The sequence below is a fragment of the Saccopteryx bilineata genome, chromosome 2 (assembly GCF_036850765.1).
Source record: "Saccopteryx bilineata isolate mSacBil1 chromosome 2, mSacBil1_pri_phased_curated, whole genome shotgun sequence".
Taxonomy (NCBI): domain Eukaryota; kingdom Metazoa; phylum Chordata; class Mammalia; order Chiroptera; family Emballonuridae; genus Saccopteryx; species Saccopteryx bilineata.
Genome location: NC_089491.1, coordinates 394,119,427 through 394,141,750, shown reverse-complemented (window position 1 = coordinate 394,141,750; position 22,324 = coordinate 394,119,427). Strand labels below are relative to the sequence as shown.

Below are 22,324 nucleotides of genomic sequence, written 5' to 3'. Positions count from 1 at the left end.
AAATCTGGGGATGACAGGCTCTGAACCAGCCACTTGTGGTCTTGCCGCTGATGCCTGGTCTGCTGCTCTGGGCTCTGTCTGGTTTTGTGGGCAGGGAGAACTTGCATGTGTTGGGTGTGGAGGCTGTGAGCAGAAACCCTGAGTCTTTGATCCATGCATTCGCCCAGCCGGGCCTGAGACCCGTGGGACCACCCTGTGGGCTGCTTGCTGGAGCTGCAGAGAAGAGGCACACTGCATCCAGAAGGAGCTTCTGCCCTGATCAGAACATCTCTGTGCTCTGAGCCCTTCTTTCTGGGAACCCTGGGCCCTGACACTGTGCACTGATCGTGGTTTCCCCACAGCCAGACTCCCGGGCGGCTCAGTCAGAACATCTCTATGCTCTGAGCCCTTCATTCTGGGAACCCTGGGCCCTGACACTGTGCACTGATCGTGGTTTCCCCACAGCCAGACTCCCAGGCGGCTCAGTCAGAACATCTCTGTGTTCTGAGCCCTTCATCCTGGGAACCCTGGGCCCTGACACTGTGCACTGATCGTGGTTTCCCCACAGCCAGACTCCCGGGCGGCTCAGTCAGAACATCTCTGTGCTCTGAGCCCTTCATTCTGGGAACCCTGGGCCCTGACACTGTGCACTGATCGTGGTTTCCCCACAGCCAGACTCCCGGGCGGCTCAGTCAGAACATCTCTGTGTTCTGAGCCTGTCCTGGGAACCCTGGGCCCTGACACTGTGCACTGATCGTGGTCTCCCCACAGCCAGACTCCCGGGCGGCTCAGTCAGAACATCTCTGTGTTCTGAACCTGTCCTGGGAACCCTGGGCCCTGACACTGCACTGATCGTGGTCTCCCCACAGCCAGACTCCCGGGCGGCTCAGCCCTGCACTCCCGCTCGGGCCGTGCACCCCTGTTCCCGCACAGACACCGGTCTCTCTTCCAGGAGCCGGGGCCAGCCAAGGTGGCTGTCACCACCAGCAGCAGCAGCATCCCCAGTGCTGAGAAAGTCCCCACCACCAAGTCTACACTCTGGCAGGAAGAAATGAGGGCCAAGGACCAGCCAGATGGGAGCAACCTGAGTCCAGCTCAGAGTCCCAGCCAGAGCCAGCCTCCTGGTGCCAGCACCCTGCGGGAACCGGGGCTGGAAGGCAGAGATGGTAAGTGGTGGCCAGGTTGGCTCAAGGGCCCACCTATCCTGGTGCCCCTCCTTGCAGTGCTAGAACAGGCCTCCATCCCTACAGAGCTGGCACCGAGGGCTCCCTCGGGGCCCCACACCTCAGGCTCTCTCACCTGTGCCCGTCCGTCTGGGCAGCGCCTGGCCTGGTATGGGGCTGGGGTTCCTGGCTCCACGTTGACTTTGCCTTCTCGTGACTGAGTCCTATCTGTGAAGGAGGGTGGCTAGCCCCAGGCAGGTGAGAGTCAGGTGCTCTGTGACGAGGTCTGTATGTGAGGAGGCCTGTTTCCTGTCCGTTGTGGCTGCTTTGTCTCTGTGGCCACGTGAACCCTGAGAGCAGCAGCAGTTTTTCTTCTCCTCGCCACCCTATTCGTCCAGGCCTCTGGGTGCCGTGGGTGAGGGTGCCTGAGAGCAAGCAGGTGGCGGCACTGTGCTTTCTCCACTCAGCACTGAGAGCTGCCTGCGCAGAAGCAGGGCAGTGGTCTCTGCCTCGGCTGTCCACGCCAGCTTCTCCTGTTTATACTTGGTCCCGATCATTAAAGAGGAGTGGACAGTTGGGACTGACCTAGCTCATTTAGGCCAAAACGCATCTGTACTCGCTCTGGAGAAGCTACCCCAAACCTCATTTGATAGCATACACCCGTTTGTATCTAAAATTCATGTACTACTCTGCCCTTGCCTCCACAAATAATGGACTAAAAGACTAAATGGCTAGTTGGGTTCTCCTTGATATTTGGTAAGAAGTAGTTGTTGGTGGAACATCTTTTTGGGGGGAGGGGGCCCTGCTCTTTCAGTGAAGCCCCCGGGCTGGAAGTGTAGGGCCTCTCGGACAGTCTGGGGCAGAGGCAGCCAGGTCAGAGGAGGTGGAGGAGGCACAGTGGGAAGGAGACTGATTTCCATACCTGCCTGCCCTTAGGGAACCACATTGGCCTTTAGAGATGAAGGTAGTTAGAGGGCCCCTGTTTGGATCTGTGTGGACTTTTAAAAACATCCTGAGAAACCAAAGAGGGTAACATGCTGAGTGTGTCCCCTCTTTCTTGAAGAGGAGAGCAGCATGAGCAGTGACCGCATGGACTGTGGCCGCAAAGTCCGGGTGGAGAGTGGCTACTTCTCCCTGGAGAAGACCAAGCAGGACCTGAAGGCGGAGGAACAGCCGCTGGCCCAGCCGGCCTCCCCTCCCAGCCCCAGCACCCCGAACAACAGGTACAGTGGCCCCGGACCGCCCTCCCAGGAGCGTCATCCCCTTCCTCCCCCAGGTCCTCCAGCCCCCTGTCGAATGATCTACAGCAGCTACCTCGGCTCTCTGGATGTGGCCAGCCAGCCCCCCACTGACGTGGACTCCGGCAGCACTGGGGGGCGGGGAGCAGAGAGACTGGGGTGCACCTTTGCCTTTAAAGCCAGCAGGCAGTATGCCGCCCTGGCCGACGTCCCTAAGGCCATCAGGATCAGCCACCGAGAAGCCTTCCAGGTGGAGAGAAGGCGGCTGGAGCACAGGACTCGGGCCCGGAGCCCTGGCAGGGAAGAGGTGGCCCGTCTGTTTGGCAGCGAGCGGAGGTAAGGAGGGGGTGAGAGAGCCGAATGCATGTGCACACGCGTGCACACACAGGCTCACTCCCTGCCCGACAGTCTCCTGCATGTCCCACGTGTTCTTACATGTGTACTCACAGTCTCACACTCACACGCTGTTACATGCCCTCACACACTTACACGTTTCCTCTCCCCCCTCCTCCTCCCTTCACACACACACGTGTTTCCCCTCAGCCTTCCATTGGGAGCACGTGTGTTCTCCCTTTCTGTTCGGAGCATATGGGGGACGTTTCCCTCCTGGCCCCAGACTCGGGGTTCAGAACTCGACTCCTGTGGTCAGAGTGTAGGCCCTCTGGGTACCCAGAGGGTTAGTCCAGGGCCCAGCTGCTCCCTGCGGGTGAGTCAGCCCTGGGAGCACAAGGGCCCCTGGGTGGGTCCTCAGCCGCCTGGGCCCATGTGGTGGGATCTTTTCCTTCCTGGCCCAGTTCTGTTCTCTCAGGAGAGGGTGGAGGTGAGACCCCAGGGATGCAGCTGGTAGCAGAGTGTCCCAGGGGCAGGGGCAGAGGCAGAGCACAGGGGGAAGTGCAGGGAGGTGGCGGTCCCTGCGGGCCGTGGGCAGCCTAGTTCTTCCTGGGAGCCCTTCACCTGCAGGAGGCCCCGGGCTTTTTCCAGGCTTGGTTGAAATGGGAGACTGAGCAGGGCCACAGCTTCCTGGGAGAGATGGGGTTTGGACGATGGGCCTAGGATAAGGGCCAGGGCAGAGGGGTGGAACTTGCCTGTGGTCAGTGGAGGGGAGGCCCTGCACTTTCCAGAGAACTGGGGGAAGAGCTTGCTTCCGTCTCTGAGGCCTCAAAGCCCATGCCTGGAGCAGAGCAGCAAGTTTGGGAGCCTCCATCCTGAGTGGAAACGGAGGCTTTGTCTCTGTCTCCTTGACAACAGCTCTCTCATCCAGATAACCAGCAGGTTGCTGGAGGCTCCTGGCACCTTCTAAACCATTTGACAGTCTATATATACATTTTTTCTAGGAGAAAAAATCCATAGTTTTTATTAGGTTTCCAAAGAAGTTTACTTTTCGAAAAAGGTTCAGTCCTAAGTTCCAGAAGTGTTTATGGAGTGTCCTCACTGCCCCATCCAGGCTGGACTGCAGCTCAGAGCTGGGGCATGCTGTGGAGACCGGCCAGGATGGTGGTGGGTGACCGTCAAGGGCCAGCTGAGGTCAGGGTGCCTTTCTCTTGTGCTCCCTTCTTTCTTTAACAGCTACCCACTCTTCCACAGGTCCCAAGTAGAAAGGACCTGTGGACCTCTGGGTTAACCAGCAGGATAAAGAAAAGACACCCAGCTGTTCTTAAAAGAAAAAAATATAGAATACTCCTGATTCTGACAGGGAGAAGGGAGCTGGCCTGTTGCCTGGGAAGGTGCCACCAAGCCGCCGGCTAGTTTCCCACTTCATTAGTAACCCCGGGAGGCGCCTGCGTCAGCATCGCCACCGAGCAGGTGCAGAGATGGGGGCTCAGAAGCAGGGGCGGTCCTCATGGCAACAGCCCGGAGCAGCAGACCCAGGACACACATCTGCTGGGCCCTTAACTGGGGAGGTTCTGCTCCCGTGACATGACTGGGCCTGGGCCAGGGCTGCTCTTTAAGTGACGAAGGACACACATAAGTAAAGGGACTTGGCAGAGAGAGAGGCAGCGACTAGAGTTGGAGAGGCTTCACGCTGGCCTGCGGGCGGGCTGCGTATTGCGGAGGCTCCTGTGTTGGCAGCGTGCCCTGGTTCAGTGCTGGACCAGAGTTAACATTTCAGCACCCCTGCTTGGCTTTGAGCTCGTCTTGTCCAGTGGCCTGGGGCTGGCAGCACCTCTGGGGCTTTGCTTTCGCTTGCTCTTTGCCACAGTGGGTTCTCACCTGGTGTCGGCACCCTGGGGACCCAACTGGCTTGCATCCTCACACTGTAACGTCACTTTCTTACTGACCCTGATGACATCTAGCTGGCTACTGTCATTTCCCAAGCCCTGCTTGCTGGTCCCGAGTAGCTGACCTGTGCTTGATTCAATCCCTGTCTTCCTGGTTGAGTCGAGCAGGACACCACATTGGCAGGTTGTCAGCCACGGCCACCGAGAGTGGCAGCTGAGCCAGGCTTGCCCAGGGGCCAGGCTGGGGATGAGGTGTTGGCTTCCTGCAAAGCCGTGCCCCTGCAGCAGCCCTGTGTGGGCCGACCCGCTCTGCTCTTCAGACTTGCTCCGGAGCCTTTAAAATGCTCTTGGATGGTGAGTTGCTGCTGAGTGAGCATGCGGAGGCTGTGACCCTTGTTGAGCTGTGGGTGTTGGACACCAGGGCCAGCTTCTGGGTGGGGAGCCTGGAGAGGTGGGCGAGCAGAGGTGCAGCACCTCCTTTCTCTGCTGTCGGCCAGCTTAGGGACGGCGTTGTGACCATGCATGCAGTGCTTCACGTGAGCCACGCTCAAGCCTCCCGCTGGGCGGCGTGAATGTGGCTGATTCGCCACAGCCCCATCCACGTGGAGAGGCTGCAGGAAGTGCCGCCGTCCTCCTTTCTCCTCTAGCTCCTTTCTTTGTGGCCCGGGCAGTTACACAGCGTGCAGTTTGCGTGTGGCGGCCAGGCGCTGTTTCTCACAGCCTTCCTGGGACTCCCGAGGCCCTGACCTCAGTTGGAGGGGCTCTCACAGCAAGTGGTGGCACCAGGGCCTGGGAGTGGCCTGGAATCTTGTCCGACCTCCCCGGAACGGTGGCATGGGAGATGCATCACCTGCCTGACCAGGCTGAGCACTTGCAAGAGCTTCCTGTGGTTCCAGGAACCCCTGCCTTGCTTAGCTTTCTGTGCTCAGATGCATGCCCTCTCCTGCTGCCTCCCCAGCCCCTGCACGGCTGGCCCTGCAGGCCGGTCTGGGAACGAGTCCCGTCCCCGGAGAAGAGTCCGCAGGAGCTTCGTGCTCTGTGGAAGCGCAGGGAGGAGCAGAGGACAGGTGCCCCTGCACAGCTGGCCCTGCAGGCCGGTCTGGGAACGAGTCCCGTCCCCGGAGAAGCGTCCCCGGAGAAGAGTCCGCAGGAGCTTCGTGCTCTGTGGAAGCGCAGGGAGGAGCAGAGGACGGGTGCCCTTGCACGGCTGGCCCTGCAGGCCGGTCTGGGAACGAGTCCCGTCCCCGGAGAAGAGTCCGCAGGAGCTTCGTGCTCTGTGGAAGCGCAGGGAGGAGCAGAGGACGGGTGCCCCAGTAGTGAGCGTTCTTTGATAGAGAAACCTAAGCGGTCCGTTTACATTGGCCGCCCTCCCTGGGGAAGAAGCTGGCCCAGGGTGGGACGGGGGCTGTTGTGTTGTGAGGCAGCTTCCTCTCTTCCTTATGGAGTAGTTTAGTCTTCTGGGTTCAGAGACCTTCCACACCCTTCCCTTCCGCTCCCCACCACTTGTCCAGAATGCAGAGTCCTCCCCAGGAGGCAGCGTCGGGGCACCTGCTGGGCGTTACTGTGGGAGGCCAGGCTTCTGGCCGTGTGAGCTGTGGACGAGCAACATCCAGGCCCCGTCTGCCCCGCCCGGCCCACGCCCACTGGGGACCCCTGGTGACTCGGGACAAGGGGGCCTCTCCTCCTCAGCGATCACCTCTCACCTCGGGTTTTGTTTCCTTAATTCTTTGGATAATTTCGATTTGCCATTATTTGATTTTACAAAGCAGTCCTTTCCTGTTTACTTATTCTCCAGCCTTCTTTTCTTCCAGGTCTTGCCCCTCTCCACCTCTCCTGCTGTGTCGCTGTGTGACGTTACTCGCCCCTCCTCCGCCTGCTTCGCCCCCATCTCAGCTCCGTCTCCAGCAGAGATGGCCTGACGATGCCGCCGGCACTTTCACATGAAATCAACTTGCTTTGTTTTGTTTTAATTTGGTTTTTGATCCTTTTTACTGTTGGCAGAAACTATGTTAATTCATGGGCCTTTTTCTTGCTGAACTTTGGACACCCTGGGGTGGGGGCTGCATCCTGGTCTGCTGGGAGTTTGATGAGGACAGGCTGTCCCCTCCAAGGTGGCGGGTTGCCTTCTGATCGCGTCTGTGGCTTAGGAGAGGGGCTGCTGCCGAGCTGTGTGGCTGCTGAGTGACCCTGCACGACGACCCTCAGGGCCTCCGGCACGGGCCAGGCAGGGGGCAGCCTGCGCAGTGGGGAGGGGGCTCAGGGAGGGCTGTCGGCATTGAGCTGGCCCAGTGCACAGCCTACACACTCTGGGGGGGGGGAGCTGGGATGGCCAGTTGTGGGGTGCTGACCGGAGGAGCCCCTCTGCGACTTGACCAGGCCCCCCTTGGTCTGCGGGTGGCCCTGTCTCCCCCCAGCAGCCACCTGTCCTCTTTTGCAGGAGGTCCCAGGTAATTGAGAAATTTGAAGCTTTGGACATTGAGAAGGCAGAGCACATGGAGACCAACTTGTCAGCGGGGCCCCCACCCTCCAGTGACACGCGCCAGGGCCGCAGTGAGAAGAGGGCGTTCCCCAGGAAGCGGGTGAGCGCTGCGTCCGCCCGAGCAGGGCTGCGTGGGGCTGCGTGGGGCACCGGCCCCGCCCTCCAAGGCCCAGCGCCCCGGACACTCTGCTGGGCTGCCGCTCTCCTCTCACAGCCCTGCGCTTGGGTCTCATCTTCTCCAGCAGGGCGTTTCTGAGAAGCCTGTCTTCTGTCTTCCTGTCAGAACTTTGTCCGTCTCTGCTAAAGGCTGTTCTGGCGATCTTTACATCCTGGTGGTGTTAGAGCCTCTCTTCCTTCTGAGGCGCCTGGTCACAAGGCTGACCCTGCTCTTCCTCTCTCTTTCCCGTGCCAGCCATGACCCTCACTTTTCTGCTCTACTGGGTTAGACTCACTTCCAGCCCTCCCCCCAAGCAGCCTGCCCGCCTCTTGTGGCCTTGTGTCTGATGCCACCATCCTCCCCGATCTCTCTGGACTCCGAGGTGGCCTGCTGCTCTGCTTGCAACCACAGAGCTCAGGCTCTTCCTTCTGCAACCCCAAGAAGCAAGTGACCGGGCGGGCGGGGCCCGGGAGTGGTGTGACTGGTGACCGGGCGGGGCCCGGGAGTGGTGTGCCTGGTGAGAGGCCGCTCCTGCAGCCTCCAGACCCTGCCTGGAGCAGCGTGGACGGGGCCCGGGAGTGGTGTGACTGGTGAGAGGCTGCTCCTGCAGCCTCCAGACCCTGCCTGGAGCAGCGTGGACGGCGCTGGGGGGCAGGCGGAAGCGCTCCTGTCCTCGGCCGCAGCAGAAGCGGCACTCGCTGGGGAGCAAGGTCCCTACAGTCCTGCCTCCCACCGCTGTGGCTGCCGGACTCCCTGCCGAGTTGATGCTTAATACTGACTGGCGGCTACTCTCTGCCACAGGACCTCCCCACTGATGCCCCCACAGCTCCTCTCCCGGACGCCTCAGCCTCCCCCCTGTCTCCACACCGAAGAGCCAAGTCACTGGACAGGAGGTCCATGGAGTCCTCCCTGACGGTGAGCCCAGGCGCCCGGCACCGCGGCCTGGAGGCGCCGCTCCTGCTGCTCTGTCACTTGAGGTCGCTGTCTGCTTCTGTCCGTGCATCTGCTGGCCGTCCCCCTGTGCACGGCCTCGTGTCTGTGGAAACCAGAGGCTCTGTGTCTTTCCCTTCCTCGGCTGTGGGGGCATCCTGAGCTCGGAGGGCCCCGTGGAGGCCACCTGGCTGAGGCAGCAGAACCCTGACTCCGGGGGATCAGGGCCAACGCAGGAAACCCCTGTTCTTCTCATTTGGGATATTTGTTTCTGTGACATTTTGGAGGCAGGAGCCCCTCTTGCTGGGAGTACTTGTCTTTTTCCTGGGCTTCACCCTAGAGGGAACAGGCTCTTGTCCCAGGTCGTCTGTGCTCAGCCGTGGGGGCATAGGTGGGGAGTGGTGAGAAGGCGTCCAGGTAGCACCATCGCTGCACCAGCACCGACACGCCAGAGAGAATGGAACAGCTGCTTGTGTGGTGACCTGGGGCCGGCTCTGTGTTGTCCTTTAGCTCCGGAGGAGCCCCAGGGCTGGGGCCACCTCTCCCCCACTGGGGCGCGCAGCCACCAGCCAGAGTGACGTGAATCTGGAGCAAGGTCAGGAGCTTTCTTACCTGAAGGAAGTTTGGTTTTTCCTTGAGTTCTAAGTTTTGCTCACGGGCCTGGTGCAGAGGCCCCCAGAACGGGTGTTGCTGTCATTGTTCTGCAACAACACGTCTGTTCTCTCTAGTCCTTCCCAGTCCTGGGGACAAGGAAAGTCACAGCTCTTTCCGGTCAGGATGGCTGTGGGAAAGCTGTGAGCACGTGTGGTGAGCGGGTGGGGATCCATGTCTCTCGGAGCCACCGGCCTTACGGGCCCCAGACGCAGGATACAAGCAGGGCCCAGGTGGCCACAGGTGACCCTGACGTGTGTGTGACCAGCATAGGTGCAGGGGGCCCAGCAGAGACAGCGCCTTGTGCAGGCCCTGCTTGCTTGTCTGCCGTCCTGGTTTTGCTCCTTGTAGGGAAATGGAGACTGAAATTCATCCTGAGACGCATAGGTGGCCTAAGAGTCTTGGCCAGGGCTGCCGCTGTGTCTGCTGCAGACCAGATGTGGTCTCCGGCTCTCTGTCTTTCTCTCTCAGTCTTCTTGGCTTCTGCAAGAACTTCTGAATTCTCCTTTCGGCTGCCACTGCAGACCTTTCCCTCCACGTAATGCGCTCAGCAGCTCTTCGTCTGGGCCACTCTTCTCTGCCTCCCAGAGGGAGCGAGGGCCTGTCTCAGAGCACCGGCAGCCCAGCTGCTCCCGGGGCAGTGAGGCTGAGCCCTCTCCTTCACACTGGTCTGCCCGTCCTGGCCTCTCCTTCCTCAGAGACCCCCTCCTGGTGCCTGTGGAGGGCAGTAGGCAGCACCCTCTAGGGCACGGGGGGCCGTGCAGGTTTGTCTGGTAGGTGGTGGAACCCTTTCTCCTGGTGCCCACCTCACCTGGACAGATGGCTGCTTTGTCAGCCGCCCTGGGCCCATGGCTGGGATACCACAGCATTTCCCTCTGAACTTTCTTTTTTCTTTTCTCAGCCCGACCTGCTGAATTTCAAGAAAGGCTGGCTGACCAAGCAGTATGAGGATGGCCAGGTCAGTGTGCAGAGCTTTGTGGTTTCTCGGGGGCTGGAGTAGTTGCGAGGCCCACCTGGCCTTGTCCCTGGCTGGTCAGTGAGCACGGGTCCATCTGCCCCCTCTGGCACAGCACCTGGTCTCATGGACAAGACCCCATCTCTTCAGAAAAGTGGGCGTTCACAGCCCCCCTTCTGCAGTGAGAGGCACCAGCCAGGCCTGCCTGCTGCCGTGTGGTAGCTTGCTCCCCCGTGCCCGGCAGTGCTCTTGGCCTCGGGCCGCGGGGACCTCCCCCAGCACCAGCTCCCCACCTGCCGACGTTTCCTATAAAAGTTCCCCCGAGAGACCGGGCTTCGCAGGGACAGGGAGGCCTCTCTGCTTGTTGGCTTGTGTTTGCATATAAAGCAGCCAAGTAGACAGTTGCTGAGTGCGGCCAGACTCCGTCGGATGCCAGCCAGGCCGGCCCGGGGAGAGCTGTGGGACACGTTCTTGCCGTCAGACTCGAGCAGGAAGAGCCGTGAGCCTCTGGACCTGCCTGCCCCACCTTGACCCCGTTTGGGGCTAGAAGGCCAGACCTCCAAGGAGGCGTGAAGAGAAGCCTGCTAGGTCGTACTGAGAGGCCTCAGCCTTGTCCACACCTGCTTTCTGAGTGGCTGTGCCGGAGCATCCTCTTCTGCTCTCTCCTCTGTGTTAATCCTTCTGGTCTCTCCTGAAGACTCAAGTCTCCCTCCTTGCTCCTCACCGTGAAGACGGGACTCTGGATGGCTCGTTTGCACCTGCTGGCTGCAGGTCACACCTCTCTGGTTCACCAGCCTGTGGGTGGCTTTGACTCACATGTGGCTCCTTAGAATGAAGGTGCTGTTGCCACAGCCACCTTTCAGCTCTGAGGGCCCCGCCCCTGTCCGCAGCCTCTGGAGCTGAGACTGAGGACTGCAGAGCACTGCTCGCCAGCCACACCACTGTGGTTGCGGGGAGCCCATGGCCTGTGGCCCGCCCCAGCTCTCCCTCCTGCCCTGTTACTGGGGAGCCACGGCTGAGCAAAGGCCCTGCGGCCCGGCGATCACATGTGCATGGCTGCCTGCGGCCTGAACCGTTCCCTGTGTGTCTGCCAGCAGCAGGAGGGCCACTGCCCTCTGCTTTACAAGTGCCCAGAGGGGCGCCCCAGCCTCTGGCGCAGAGCACCGAGGGGCAGTAAATGCGCTGCGTGATAGTTGAGCCTGTATCTTCCCTTCTGTTTTAGTGGAAGAAACACTGGTTTGTCCTTGCTGATCAAAGCCTGAGGTACTACAGGGACTCGGTGGCCGAGGAGGTGAGTATCGGCTTCTTCCCTTGGGGAGAGAGCTGAAGGGGCTCACACAGCACCGGGGGCGCAGGGCTCCCGAGCACCACTGCTTCTCCTCGCTAGAGTGCTGTCTGTCTGCTGCTGAGTGTCCGCACTGCCGCCTGGGTTTCCTGGCCCAGGTCTGGTGGGGTCTGAATGCAGTGCCCCCGCTCCAGACCTTCCACCATCGGCTCCTGCCAGGCATGTTGGGGTCTTTCTTTTCCTTCACCTACAAAATATGCGTATATATGTATATATTATACATGTGTATGTGTATTTTAGCAATTTAGCAAGTATGTTTCTAACCTTTCCCTTGTAGTTCCACTCCAGGATCCTTCAGGTGTATTCCCACCTGCAGAAAGGTCTATGTCCAAGATTTGTCGTTCTGTACTTTTGTAATTGCAGGCGATTGGAGAGACCCTGAACATCTCTCATTAGGGGCTAGCTGTATGTATTTACATGCCCTGAATCTAAAAATACTGTTTGTAATGTAGCGCTGTGGAAAGACTTTGGTGATGCGAGGTTGGTGCAGACTAGCATGGGTGGCAGGCCTCTGGGCACAGCGTCAGGGAATACGGAAGCACGTGTAAGTGTACGGCCAGGCACCGAGTGTGTCCGCCACGCGCATAAACCGGCGCTTCTTGGTGTGTGGGCTAATGGCCCCTGGAGACCCTTTAAGGGGTTGGGGATTTGGGGCTGCTGTTTATAAAACCAAGATGCCGTTTGCCTTTTTCATTGTGTTCACATTTGCACTAATGACAAAAGCAGTGGGGGCACAACTGCCGATGCCCCGCCCGCCGCAGGCTCAGCCCCGAGATGACCTCGCGTCTCTCCACTACCACTCTTTCAGTGTCCAAGAAAGTGACTCATTTCATTGTCTCAATCCTTTGAAGACCTGTATTTTTAATATTCTGCTTCGAAATTGGAAGTAAGCGTAAGTCGTGTTTGCTTCACACCAAAGCAAGTGGCCATCTGGTGGGGCAGTGCCGTGCCTGTGTCCACACTGCCGCTGACCGGTAGCTCCTCCTTGTGTGGCACCCTCTGCATTGGAAAGAGCAGCTGAGACAGACTGCTCGTTCACTGTGGGTGTTCAGCAGATGTTTTCTTGAAAAGGAATCAAGCGAGCCTATTCCTTTTAGGAAGACAACTGACAGTATTGGTTACCGGTGCTCTAAAATGAGCGTTCATGCAAAAATAGAAACTTTGGGAAACTCGTATTCACCATCGTGAATGAATTTGTCAGCTTTCCTTTACTTGCAGACTCTCCTGACCAAATAGGTGGAGAGACTGACAAACGCAGTGTTTGCTCGTACAAAATGAGGTGTGTGACAGTAGGAAGCGTGTAACTCACGGTCTTCCGAAGGACCAAGACATAACATAACACGGTCGTGCGTGGGTCGAAGTGCTATTCATAGGGCAAGGTGAAGTGTGGGTTTTAATGTAACCTAGTACAGAAAGTCCCATGATATAATTTCAGATTCCACTTTGTAGTTAACCTTTAAGAAACTACCACTTACCAAAAAATAGCCTCCATTATCTGAAGACTATTAAAATGCATCTCCCTTTTTCAAATCCATTTTTGTGTAAGGCCGGACCATCTTCATGTACCTCAGCCAAAACAATATGTGTGTCAGACTGAGTGTAGAAGCGGATGAGAAGCCAAAGAGATTTATAAAAATTGGAAACAATACCATTCTTATCACTGATTTCTCTTTTCAGTCTTTAATTATTGATTTTAGTGCAAGAGGAAGGGAGAGAGAGAGAGGAACATTGATCTGCTCCTGTGTGTGCCCTGACTGGGATCAAACTGGCAGCTCTGTGCTCCCAGCCAACGCTCTAACCAACCGAGCTATCTGGCCAGGGCATTACACTGGTTTTTTAAATACTATTTTTATTTCAAAATGAAATGGGTTTATTTGTATACTTAAGTGAATAGATATGTTTACATTTCTTTCAGTTTAATTTTTAATATCGTAAATATCAATAGGTCAAGTTCGTATAACTCTGAGGTCCTGAGTTTTTAAGAACATAAAGAGGTTGTGATGCCAGCACATTTGAGCACATCAGGGATGTCTCTGGCAGGAGACACATGGGGAGCGATGGCGCTGCTGCTTCCCGGAAGCACGGGACGGGGAGGGCCTCGCCGTGACGGTGCATGCTCACTAAGGAGAAGGCCAGACACAAAGTCGGGCGTGACCATCTGTGTTTCTCATCTTGTCTTTCATTTCTAATCTCTTACGGCCTTCCCATTTTTCTCTGCAGGCGGCTGACTTGGATGGGGAAATTGACTTGTCTACGTGTTACGATGTCACGGAGTATCCTGTCCAGAGAAATTACGGCTTTCAGATACATGTGAGTACAAGGTGGAGTTTGGAGACTGGCTTGGAGGTTGGGGACACAGGTTTGACTGGCTGGATGTTTTCTCGAGAACCCGATGTCCCAGTCCAGGGGCCTTGTGGGCAGGCCTGACGGCACGGGCTTGGTCAGCAGGCCTCCTTTTCCTTTTCCTTTTCCTTTTCCATCAGGCACCTTGTCCTGTCTCTGCCTCAGTCCTGAGGCACCTGACCCCCACCCCAACTTGTGATCTGAGCAAAACTGAGACGTTAGTATCTTTCAGAACTCTTTAGAAGCTTTTTGTTACTGAAGGTTAATTTTGTTTTGTTTTTAATCCTAGAGTTTGGGACAATGGAAGGATGTGTGGGATATGGGGAATAAGAAGGGAAGGGTTACTTATTTAAAGCTCAGAGTACGGGTTTTTATTCACTTATTCTTTAGTTCATTCTTCATGAACTTGAAAATTCATGAAGTCTTTTTCCCCCACAACCTTGTTAGGGACTCAGATGAGCAAATCATTGCCCTTGCCCTCAGGAAAAATAATCTGGTTAGATACCTAGGACAGTTCTCATTGGCCATGTAATCATTAAAGTTGGTGGTTCAAGGGCTACCCAGAGTTAGCCAGGCTCAAGGTTAGTACCCAGAGTTAGCCAGGCTCACTCACTAACTGAAGGTTAGTACCCAGAGTTAGCCAGGCTCACTCACTAACTGAAGGTTAGTACCCAGAGTTAGCCAGGCTCACTCACTAACTGAAGGTTAGTACCCAGAGTTAGCCAGGCTCACTCACTAACTGAAGGTTAGTACCCAGAGTTAGCCAGGCTCACTCACTAACTGAAGGTTAGTACCCAGAGTTAGCCAGGCTCACTCACTAACTGAAGGTTAGTACCCAGAGTTAGCCAGGCTCACTCACTAACTGAAGGTTAGTACACAGAGTTAGCCAGGCTCACTCAGTAATTGAAGGTTAGTACCCAGAGTTAGCCAGGCTCAAGGTTAGTACCCAGAGTTAGCCAGGCTCACTCACTAACTGAAGGTTAGTACCCAGAGTTAGCCAGGCTCACTCACTAACTGAAGGTTAGTACCCAGAGTTAGCCAGGCTCACTCATTAACTGAAGGTTAGTACCCAGAGTTAGCCAGGCTCAAGGTTAGTACCCAGACTTAGCCAGGCTCACTCACTAACTGAAGGTTAGTACCCAGAGTTAGCCAGGCTCACTCACTAATTGAAGGTTAGTACCCAGAGTTAGCCAGGCTCACTCACTAACTGAAGGTTAGTACCCAGAGTTAGCCAGGCTCACTCACTAACTGAAGGTTAGTACCCAGAGTTAGCCAGGCTCACTCACTAACTGAAGGTTAGTACCCAGAGTTAGCCAGGCTCACTCATTAACTGAAGGTTAGTACCCAGAGTTAGCCAGGCTCAAGGTTAGTACCCAGACTTAGCCAGGCTCACTCACTAACTGAAGGTTAGTACCCAGAGTTAGCCAGGCTCACTCACTAACTGAAGGTTAGTACCCAGAGTTAGCCAGGCTCACTCACTAACTGAAGGTTAGTACCCAGAGTTAGCCAGGCTCACTCACTAACTGAAGGTTAGTACCCAGAGTTAGCCAGGCTCACTCACTAACTGAAGGTTAGTACCCAGAGTTAGCCAGGCTCACTCACTAATTGAAGGTTAGTACCCAGAGTTAGCCAGGCTCACTCACTAACTGAAGGTTAGTACCCAGAGTTAGCCAGGCTCACTCACTAACTGAAGGTTAGTACACAGAGTTAGCCAGGCTCACTCACTAATTGAAGGTTAGTACCCAGAGTTAGCCAGGCTCACTCACTAACTGAAGGTTAGTACCCAGAGTTAGCCAGGCTCACTCACTAACTGAAGGTTAGTACCCAGAGTTAGCCAGGCTCACTCACTAACTGAAGGTTAATACACAGAGTTAGCCAGGCTCACTCACTAACTGAAGGTTAGTACCCAGAGTTAGCCAGGCTCACTCACTAACTGAAGGTTAGTACCCAGAGTTAGCCAGGCTCACTCACTAACTGACGGTTAGTACACAGAGTTAGCCAGGCTCACTCACTAACTGAAGGTTAGTACCCAGAGTTAGCCAGGCTCACTCATTAACTGAAGGTTAGTACCCAGAGTTAGCCAGGCTCAAGGTTAGTACCCAGAGTTAGCCAGGCTCACTCACTAACTGAAGGTTAGTACCCAGAGTTAGCCAGGCTCACTCACTAACTGAAGGTTAGTACCCAGAGTTAGCCAGGCTCACTCACTAACTGAAGGTTAGTACCCAGAGTTAGCCAGGCTCACTCACTAACTGAAGGTTAGTACCCAGAGTTAGCCAGGCTCATTCACTAACTGAAGGTTAGTACCCAGAGTTAGCCAGGCTCACTCACTAACTGAAGGTTAGTACCCAGAGTTAGCCAGGCTCACTCAGTAATTGAAGGTTAGTACCCAGAGTTAACCAGGCTCACTCACTAACTGAAGATTAGTACACAGAGTTAGCCAGGCTCAAGGTTAGTACCCAGAGTTAGCCAGGCTCACTCACTAACTGAAGATTAGTACACAGAGTTAGCCAGGCTCAAGGTTAGTACCCAGAGTTAGCCAGGCTCACTCACTAACTGAAGGTTAGTACACCAGAGTTAGCCAGGCTCACTCACTAACTGAAGGTTAGTACCCAGAGTTAGCCAGGCTCACTCACTAACTGAAGGTTAGTACCCAGAGTTAGCCAGGCTCACTCACTAACTGAAGGTTAGTACCCAGAGTTAGCCAGGCTCACTCACTAACTGAAGGTTAGTACCCAGAGTTAGCCAGGCTCACTCACTAACTGAAGGTTAGTACCCAGAGTTAGCCAGGCTCACTCACTAACTGAAGGTTAGTACACAGAGTTAGCCAGGCTGACTCACTAACTGAAGGTTAGTACACAGAGTTAGCCAGGCTCACTCACTAACTGAAGGTTAGTACCCAGAGTTAGCCAGGCTCACTCACTAACTGAAGGTTAGTACCCAGAGTTAGCCAGGCTCACTCACTAACTGAAGGTTAGTACCCAGAGTTAGCCAGGCTCACTCACTAACTGAAGGTTAGTACCCAGAGTTAGCCAGGCTCACTCACTAACTGAAGGTTAGTACACCGAGTTAGCCAGGCTCACTCACTAACTGAAGGTTAGTACACCAGAGTTAGCCAGGCTCACTCACTAACTGAAGGTTAGTACCCAGAGTTAGCCAGGCTCACTCACTAACTGAAGGTTAGTACCCAGAGTTAGCCAGGCTCAAGGTTAGTACACCGTCAGTCCCCTGATGGCCACAACTGCTCCCACTCTGATGCTAGCTACAAGTTTGGGGGGTGCCCGAACCTTCCTCAAGTTCAAGAATTGGCCAGAAGTACTCAGAGAGCAGGACACTTACAACTGGGGTCTTATTTTAGCAGAAGGGTACCTGCCAAAGGACGAGACACCTGGAGGATCAAGTGGGAGGGTCCTAAACACGACCTTTTGTGTCCTCAGGGACACTCGTTACCCTCTGGTGTTGCTGTGTGGTTATACCCAGAGCTTCCGACCCAGGGCGCTTCCCCAGGCCTGGTGTCCTGAGTTCTTACTGAGGTTTCATCATCGTCATGACTACTGAGTCGCGTCCATGTGGTGGAAGGCAGGCTCCCGCGAGGTAGCCCTGAGTGCCAGGTCAGGCCTCTCGGAGGCCAGCTGATTCCACAGCCCGAAGCCCCAGCCCGCTCGTGGCACGGGGTCTGGATTGCGTAGCCAGCCCCGCCCTGAGTAGCAAGGGTGCGGATGTTCCTTGTGAGGAGCCGGGACAGGGACAGACCTCTCTCCGCAGAGCTCATTCTGTCCTCACGAGAGCCCAGGAGTCTGTGGTTGGTGAAGAGCAGCCTGACGGGCAGAGTTCCCTCCGTGGGGGGCCCGCAGCTGTTCCTCGCAGAGGCTGGGATGCCAGCGGGCCACCTCTGGTCTTGCCTTCAGATCTTCGGACGCAGAAACTCGGCTGTATCACTGGACTGAGAGTAGGTCAGGCCACTGAGCCTGACTTGTGTTAACCAGACTCAAAGGGACTGAGGGTCCGAACTGAAGGCCAGGATGCCCGTTTATAAGGAGAAATCCTGCTGCCGGCCCATTGGGCCACTGGCCATGGTTTTCCCTCCCTTTGGGGTGCCAAGTCATAGTTGGGGTTGCACAGATGGCCCGGCGTGAGGGCCAGGGCATGGCTCGGTGGATCTTAGGGCCTTAGCCGCCCTGCTGTAATGCTCTTCTGCCCTGGTCCTCTGCAGGAGGAGTCAACATGCTCCGTGAGCTCGGCCTCAGCCTCCTCAACAGCACTGGAGACAGTGGCGAGTTCTGGCTTTCTGGGCCCCGCTCGGAGTCCCCTCCCTCAGCCTTACTCCCCCCGCCTTGAAGAGCAGGCTTCTCTGGGCAGGGCATTCTGCGGTGAGGGTGGCTAGTCACCTCAGCCAGCACCCATCATGGGGCAGGTTACAGCCTGGTTACTCCAGGGTCTGAACCGTGCAGTTTGCTCTCCCCCAGCAGTCTCTTCTCTTTACAGTGAGGCGGGAGCTTATCCCAAGTTCTGGTGCTTTTCCGTGTGCCCCATGGACACAGGAGTCTAGTTCCAGAGAGGTTGCTTTCTGTGTGGGAGGGCAGGCCCTGGAGGGGCCTCAGCCTGGGTTACCAGGGAACTTGAGTGTCTTGAGAGACAAGGATGGAGGGATGAGTGTGTAGTGTCCCTAGCCTAGCCACCAGACCTCGTGGCACCCACGAGGTAGCCCTGAGTGCCAGGTCAGACGCCAGTCTCATCCTGAGGTTGTGGCATGTGCTGCGTGCACTGGAACGTGTGGGAAGACTCGGGGGCTGTGTGTCAGTGAACGCACCCGGCAGGAGGGACGTGCGGGTGGTTGAACAGGTGAAGGTGGAGGCAGGAGTGGTGGAAGCAGAAAGGAAGGGCGTGGCTGTGAGGCACTGTGGCGTGAGGGAGGGAGGAGGCAGCTGTGAGGGCTTGTGCCCCAGAGTATGGCCAGCTTTGGGCAGAAATCGGGAGCAGAGGTAACTACACAAAAGGAGTGGAGTCCCCGGAATTCTGGCTGTCTCTGAGAACACTGGACAGGCAGCCACAGTGGGGACCTGCCGCTGGGAAAGGGCCTGCTGGAGGTGGGGGGTGAGGTCATGGGAGAGAGCGAGGAGGTTGCTGAGCTCAGACTGCAGAGACGCCCACACGTGGGCGTGGGAGGAGGCGGAGGACTCTAGGATGAGTGTGAGTGGGTCTCGGGCTCAGGGAGGGCCAGCGCTCAGAGAACTTAGAGGCCGTGCTCACCCTCGGAGCCCAGCAAGGAAATCAAAGGAGAGAGGGGCCGTGGGCTGTCGGCAGGGGGGCGGGGGTGAGGTCAGGTCCAGGCTGTGCCCTGCAGCTCTCCAGACCACATGTGGTCTCCTGTGTCTGGTCCATGGCCACACGAGTCTGTGTCTGTCCAACCAGAACTGTCTTAGCCATTTCATCTTCCCGTCAGCTGATTTCTAACCTGTCTCGTGGCTTTGTTTCTGAGTAGCCTGAGCAGCTTAAAGAACAGAACTGACACCCCCACTTCTGTGAGACAGGAGCCTGTAGTTGCAGAAGCAGGGAAATGCACTCCGTAGAAACGGCCGGCCGCGGTGTTTCCCACCCGCTCTCGGCGGTGTAGAACAGGCCCCTGGGGATGCAGGGACCGCACCCCAGAGCCATCCTCACCCCCCCTCGCTGGCCCTGCTGCCTCCTCTCTGCCCTCGTCGGCTTCCGCCCTCTTGTCTCCACGTGGCCTCCCCTGCAGGCCTGTGCCTCTGTCTTGACTGATGTCCCACCAGCTTGTCCAAGTGAGGAGATGGAGGGGTTGCTCCCCTCCTTCTCTGTCACCACTGCCACCACCCGCGTTCTAGCTTCCTGGACGACCGCCCTAACTAACCGTCCAGCAGGCCTCCCTGCCTCTCCTCAGCCCAAGACATGGCCTCCCTCTGCCCCAGCCCTCCCAGCCTCTTCCTGGTCACCTGTGTGCCTGTGAGCGTGGCTGTGTGGCGCTGGGCCTGGGTTCTTACGGGTTCCCCTGCCTGGGACATGCGCCCCTCCCCCCTCCTGCCACCCCTCGTCACCCATAGGGCCCAGCGCAGCCCCACTGTGCTGTGGGCCTTTGTCCCCCTCTGCTCCCCCACCTGCTCACTCCTTCTCTCCCGTCTGTGAGCTGCCTCAGTGCCCAGACCTGTCGATGCTCAGGAACTGCCTGCTGCGTCCAGCATGCATCCAGCATGCGTCCAGCAGAGAGGGCGGTGCCTGAGTTAGCCATTTCCAGGAAGGCAGGTTCCGTTCACAGCTTTGCTGTGTCCTGTGCTCTCCAGATCTCGTTTATCCCAAGTGGGCTGCTCCTAAGAAGGCCACCCGGCCGCCACCCTCCCTGCAGGACTTCCTTTGGGGGGGGCAGGCGGCTGGGGGCTCACTGAGGGTGCCCTGTCTTCTGTGCAGACGAAGGAGGGGGAGTTCACCCTCTCTGCCATGACGTCCGGAATCCGGCGGAACTGGATTCAGACCATCATGAAGCACGTCCATCCGACCTCGGCCCCGGATGTGACCAGGTGAGGTGCACGGGGCGCACCTTCCCCAGGGGCCACGGCCTCAGCTGCTTCTGGGCTGGTTCTTCTGCGACCCGAGCTCTGAGCTCTACGCCGTGTCAGCACAGCCCTCTCCCTTCCCTCTGAGCTCTACGCCGGGCCAGCACAGCCCTCTCCCTTCCCTCTGAGCTCTACACCGGGCCAGCACAGCCCTCTCCCTTCCCTCTGAGCTCTACGCCGGGCCAGCACAGCCCTCTCCCTTCCCTCTGAGCTCTACGCCGGGCCAGCACAGCCCTCTCCCTTCCCTCTGAGCTCTACGCCGGGCCAGCACAGCCCTCTCCCTTCCCTCTGAGCTCTACGCCGGGCCAGCACAGCCCTCTCCCTTCCCTCTGAGCTCTACGCCGGGCCAGCACAGCCCTCTCCCTTCCCTCTGAGCTCTACGCCGGGCCAACACAGCCCTCTCCCTTCCCTCTGAGCTCTACGCCGTGTCAGCACAGCCCTCTCCCTTCCCTCTGAGCTCTACGCCGTGTCAGCACAGCCCTCTCCCTTCCCTCTGAGCTCTACGCCGGGCCAGCACAGCCCTCTCCCTTCCCTCTGAGCTCTACGCCGGGCCAGCACAGCCTTCTCCCTTCCCTCTGAGCTCTACGCCGGGCCAGCACAGCCCTCTCCCTTCCCTCTGAGCTCTACGCCGGGCCAGCACAGCCCTCTCCCTTCCCTCTGAGCTCTACGCCGGGCCAGCACAGCCTTCTCCCTTCCCTCTGAGCTCTACGCTGGGCCAGCACAGCCCTCTCCCTTCCCTCTGAGCTCTACGCCGGGCCAGCACAGCCCTCTCCCTTCCCTCTGAGCTCTACGCCGGGCCAGCACAGCCCTCTCCCTTCCCTCTGAGCTCTACGCCGGGCCAGCACAGCCCTCTCCCTTCCCTCTGAGCTCTACGCCGGGCCAGCACAGCCTTCTCCTCCCTTCCCTCTGAGCTCTACGCCGGGCCAGCACAGCCTTCTCCTCCCTTCCCTCCTGGGTCCCAGCGCTGGCTGGCCCCTGCTCTTTTGGCTTCCTGGTTCTTCTGCATCAGGTCACCTCTTCCTCCTTTAAGCCTGGTTGGTTTTGCCACACAAGGAGCATCTGTGCCCCTGTCGGGACTGATGTGGGTGTGGGCCCTGGGCGTCCCGGTGGCTGTGCTCCACGTGGGTGAGGGCAGCCCAGGCCAGGCCTCCCCAGCGTCTTCTAGGGTTCTGTCCCCTCACTCCTACATCTGTTGGATTTCCATGCAGCCTGGAGAACTCTCTGAATCTGCTGGTGCCAAAGCCAAGTGGGAACACTGTTTTCCCAACTCGCTCCTGTCCCTACGCTCGCGATTCTCTGACTCACTGCGTGCCTTCCTCCGCCGGCCCTGAGAGTTAGAGACCTGCGGCCTCACTTTAAGAGAGAGGACCCGCTGCAGCCTGTGGGGCTGGTTCTGTGAGGCCCAGACTCTCAAGGCTTCGGAGCCGGCACTGTCCTGGGGCCTCTCGGGCACACTTCGCAGGCGTGCTGTTTAAAGGAAACGACTGCCCAAGCGTGTCTCCTGCAGTGCAGGTCGTACCGGGTGACCGGTGTCTGCCGTGTGCCCTGCTGGCCTGGGCAGCTCTGGCCATGCCACGCCTTCCTTACGTCCTTGCCTTCCTGGTGACACGGCACCTCTTTTAATAAGAAAGGAAAGAGAAGGAACCCAGAATAACTTTTTCTTTAGTTTTTTCCTGTGTTTATTGGCATTCTTTATTAAAACGAACAGAACGGTTGATTGTTCCTGAGTTGGTGAGACCAGAAGGTGGTGACCGAGAGGTGCTCTTGGTGTCTTGTTAGCAGAGCACACCTGTGTGCAGAGATGCAGGCAGCACTCCCACCTCGGGGGCTGCGTCCCGTGGCAGCCTCCGTGGCGACCCTCAGCTCCCACCTCGGGGGCTGCGTCCCGTGGCAGCCTTCGTGGCGACCCTCAGCTCCCACCTCGGGGGCTGCGTCCCGTGGCAGCCTCCGTGGCGACCCTCAGCTCCCACCTCGGGGGCTGTGTCCCGTGGCAGCCTCCGTGGCGACCCTCAGCTCCCGCCTTCAGGAGCAGGGCCAGCGCCTGCAGGCCAGTGAGCTCCGTGAGCACGTGAGGATGCCCCGCAGCAGCGCAGGAAGGGTGGCTCGGGCCTCTCGCCGAGGCTCCTGTGTGGCCGCCCGGAGGCCGCTGGGCTCAGGTCAGGGCCTGTCCTAGCTGCGGGCACTCACCTGCTCACCCGTCCCTGCCCAGCTGGGGCCTCAGGAGCTGGCGGGGTTGTGTGGCTTTGCCCTCAGAATAGGCATGAAGGACACACTCGAGCACACTCTGTGCACACGCAGC

At 57.7% G+C, this 22,324-nt stretch overlaps 1 protein-coding gene across 8 annotated transcripts in view; it reads left to right on the top strand.

Moving 5' to 3' along the window:
* The window catches only part of MPRIP (myosin phosphatase Rho interacting protein), a 177,133-nt gene that overhangs the window by 117,404 nt on the left and 37,405 nt on the right, over nt 1-22,324 (top strand). For 3 of the 8 annotated variants that reach the window (XM_066264491.1, XM_066264494.1, XM_066264495.1), the window contains exons 6-13: nt 932-1,145; nt 2,206-2,365; nt 7,037-7,178; nt 8,037-8,150; nt 9,718-9,774; nt 10,994-11,062; nt 13,337-13,426; nt 19,880-19,989. In XM_066264491.1, the coding sequence (XP_066120588.1) occupies nt 932-1,145; nt 2,206-2,365; nt 7,037-7,178; nt 8,037-8,150; nt 9,718-9,774; nt 10,994-11,062; nt 13,337-13,426; nt 19,880-19,989 (956 nt within the window). Of the gene's footprint in view, nt 1-931; nt 1,146-2,205; nt 2,717-7,036; nt 7,179-8,036; nt 8,151-9,717; nt 9,775-10,993; nt 11,063-13,336; nt 13,427-19,879; nt 19,990-22,324 lie in introns of all 8 variants that reach the window. The other 5 variants (XM_066264486.1, XM_066264487.1, XM_066264490.1 and 2 more) reach the window with 4 other exon arrangements.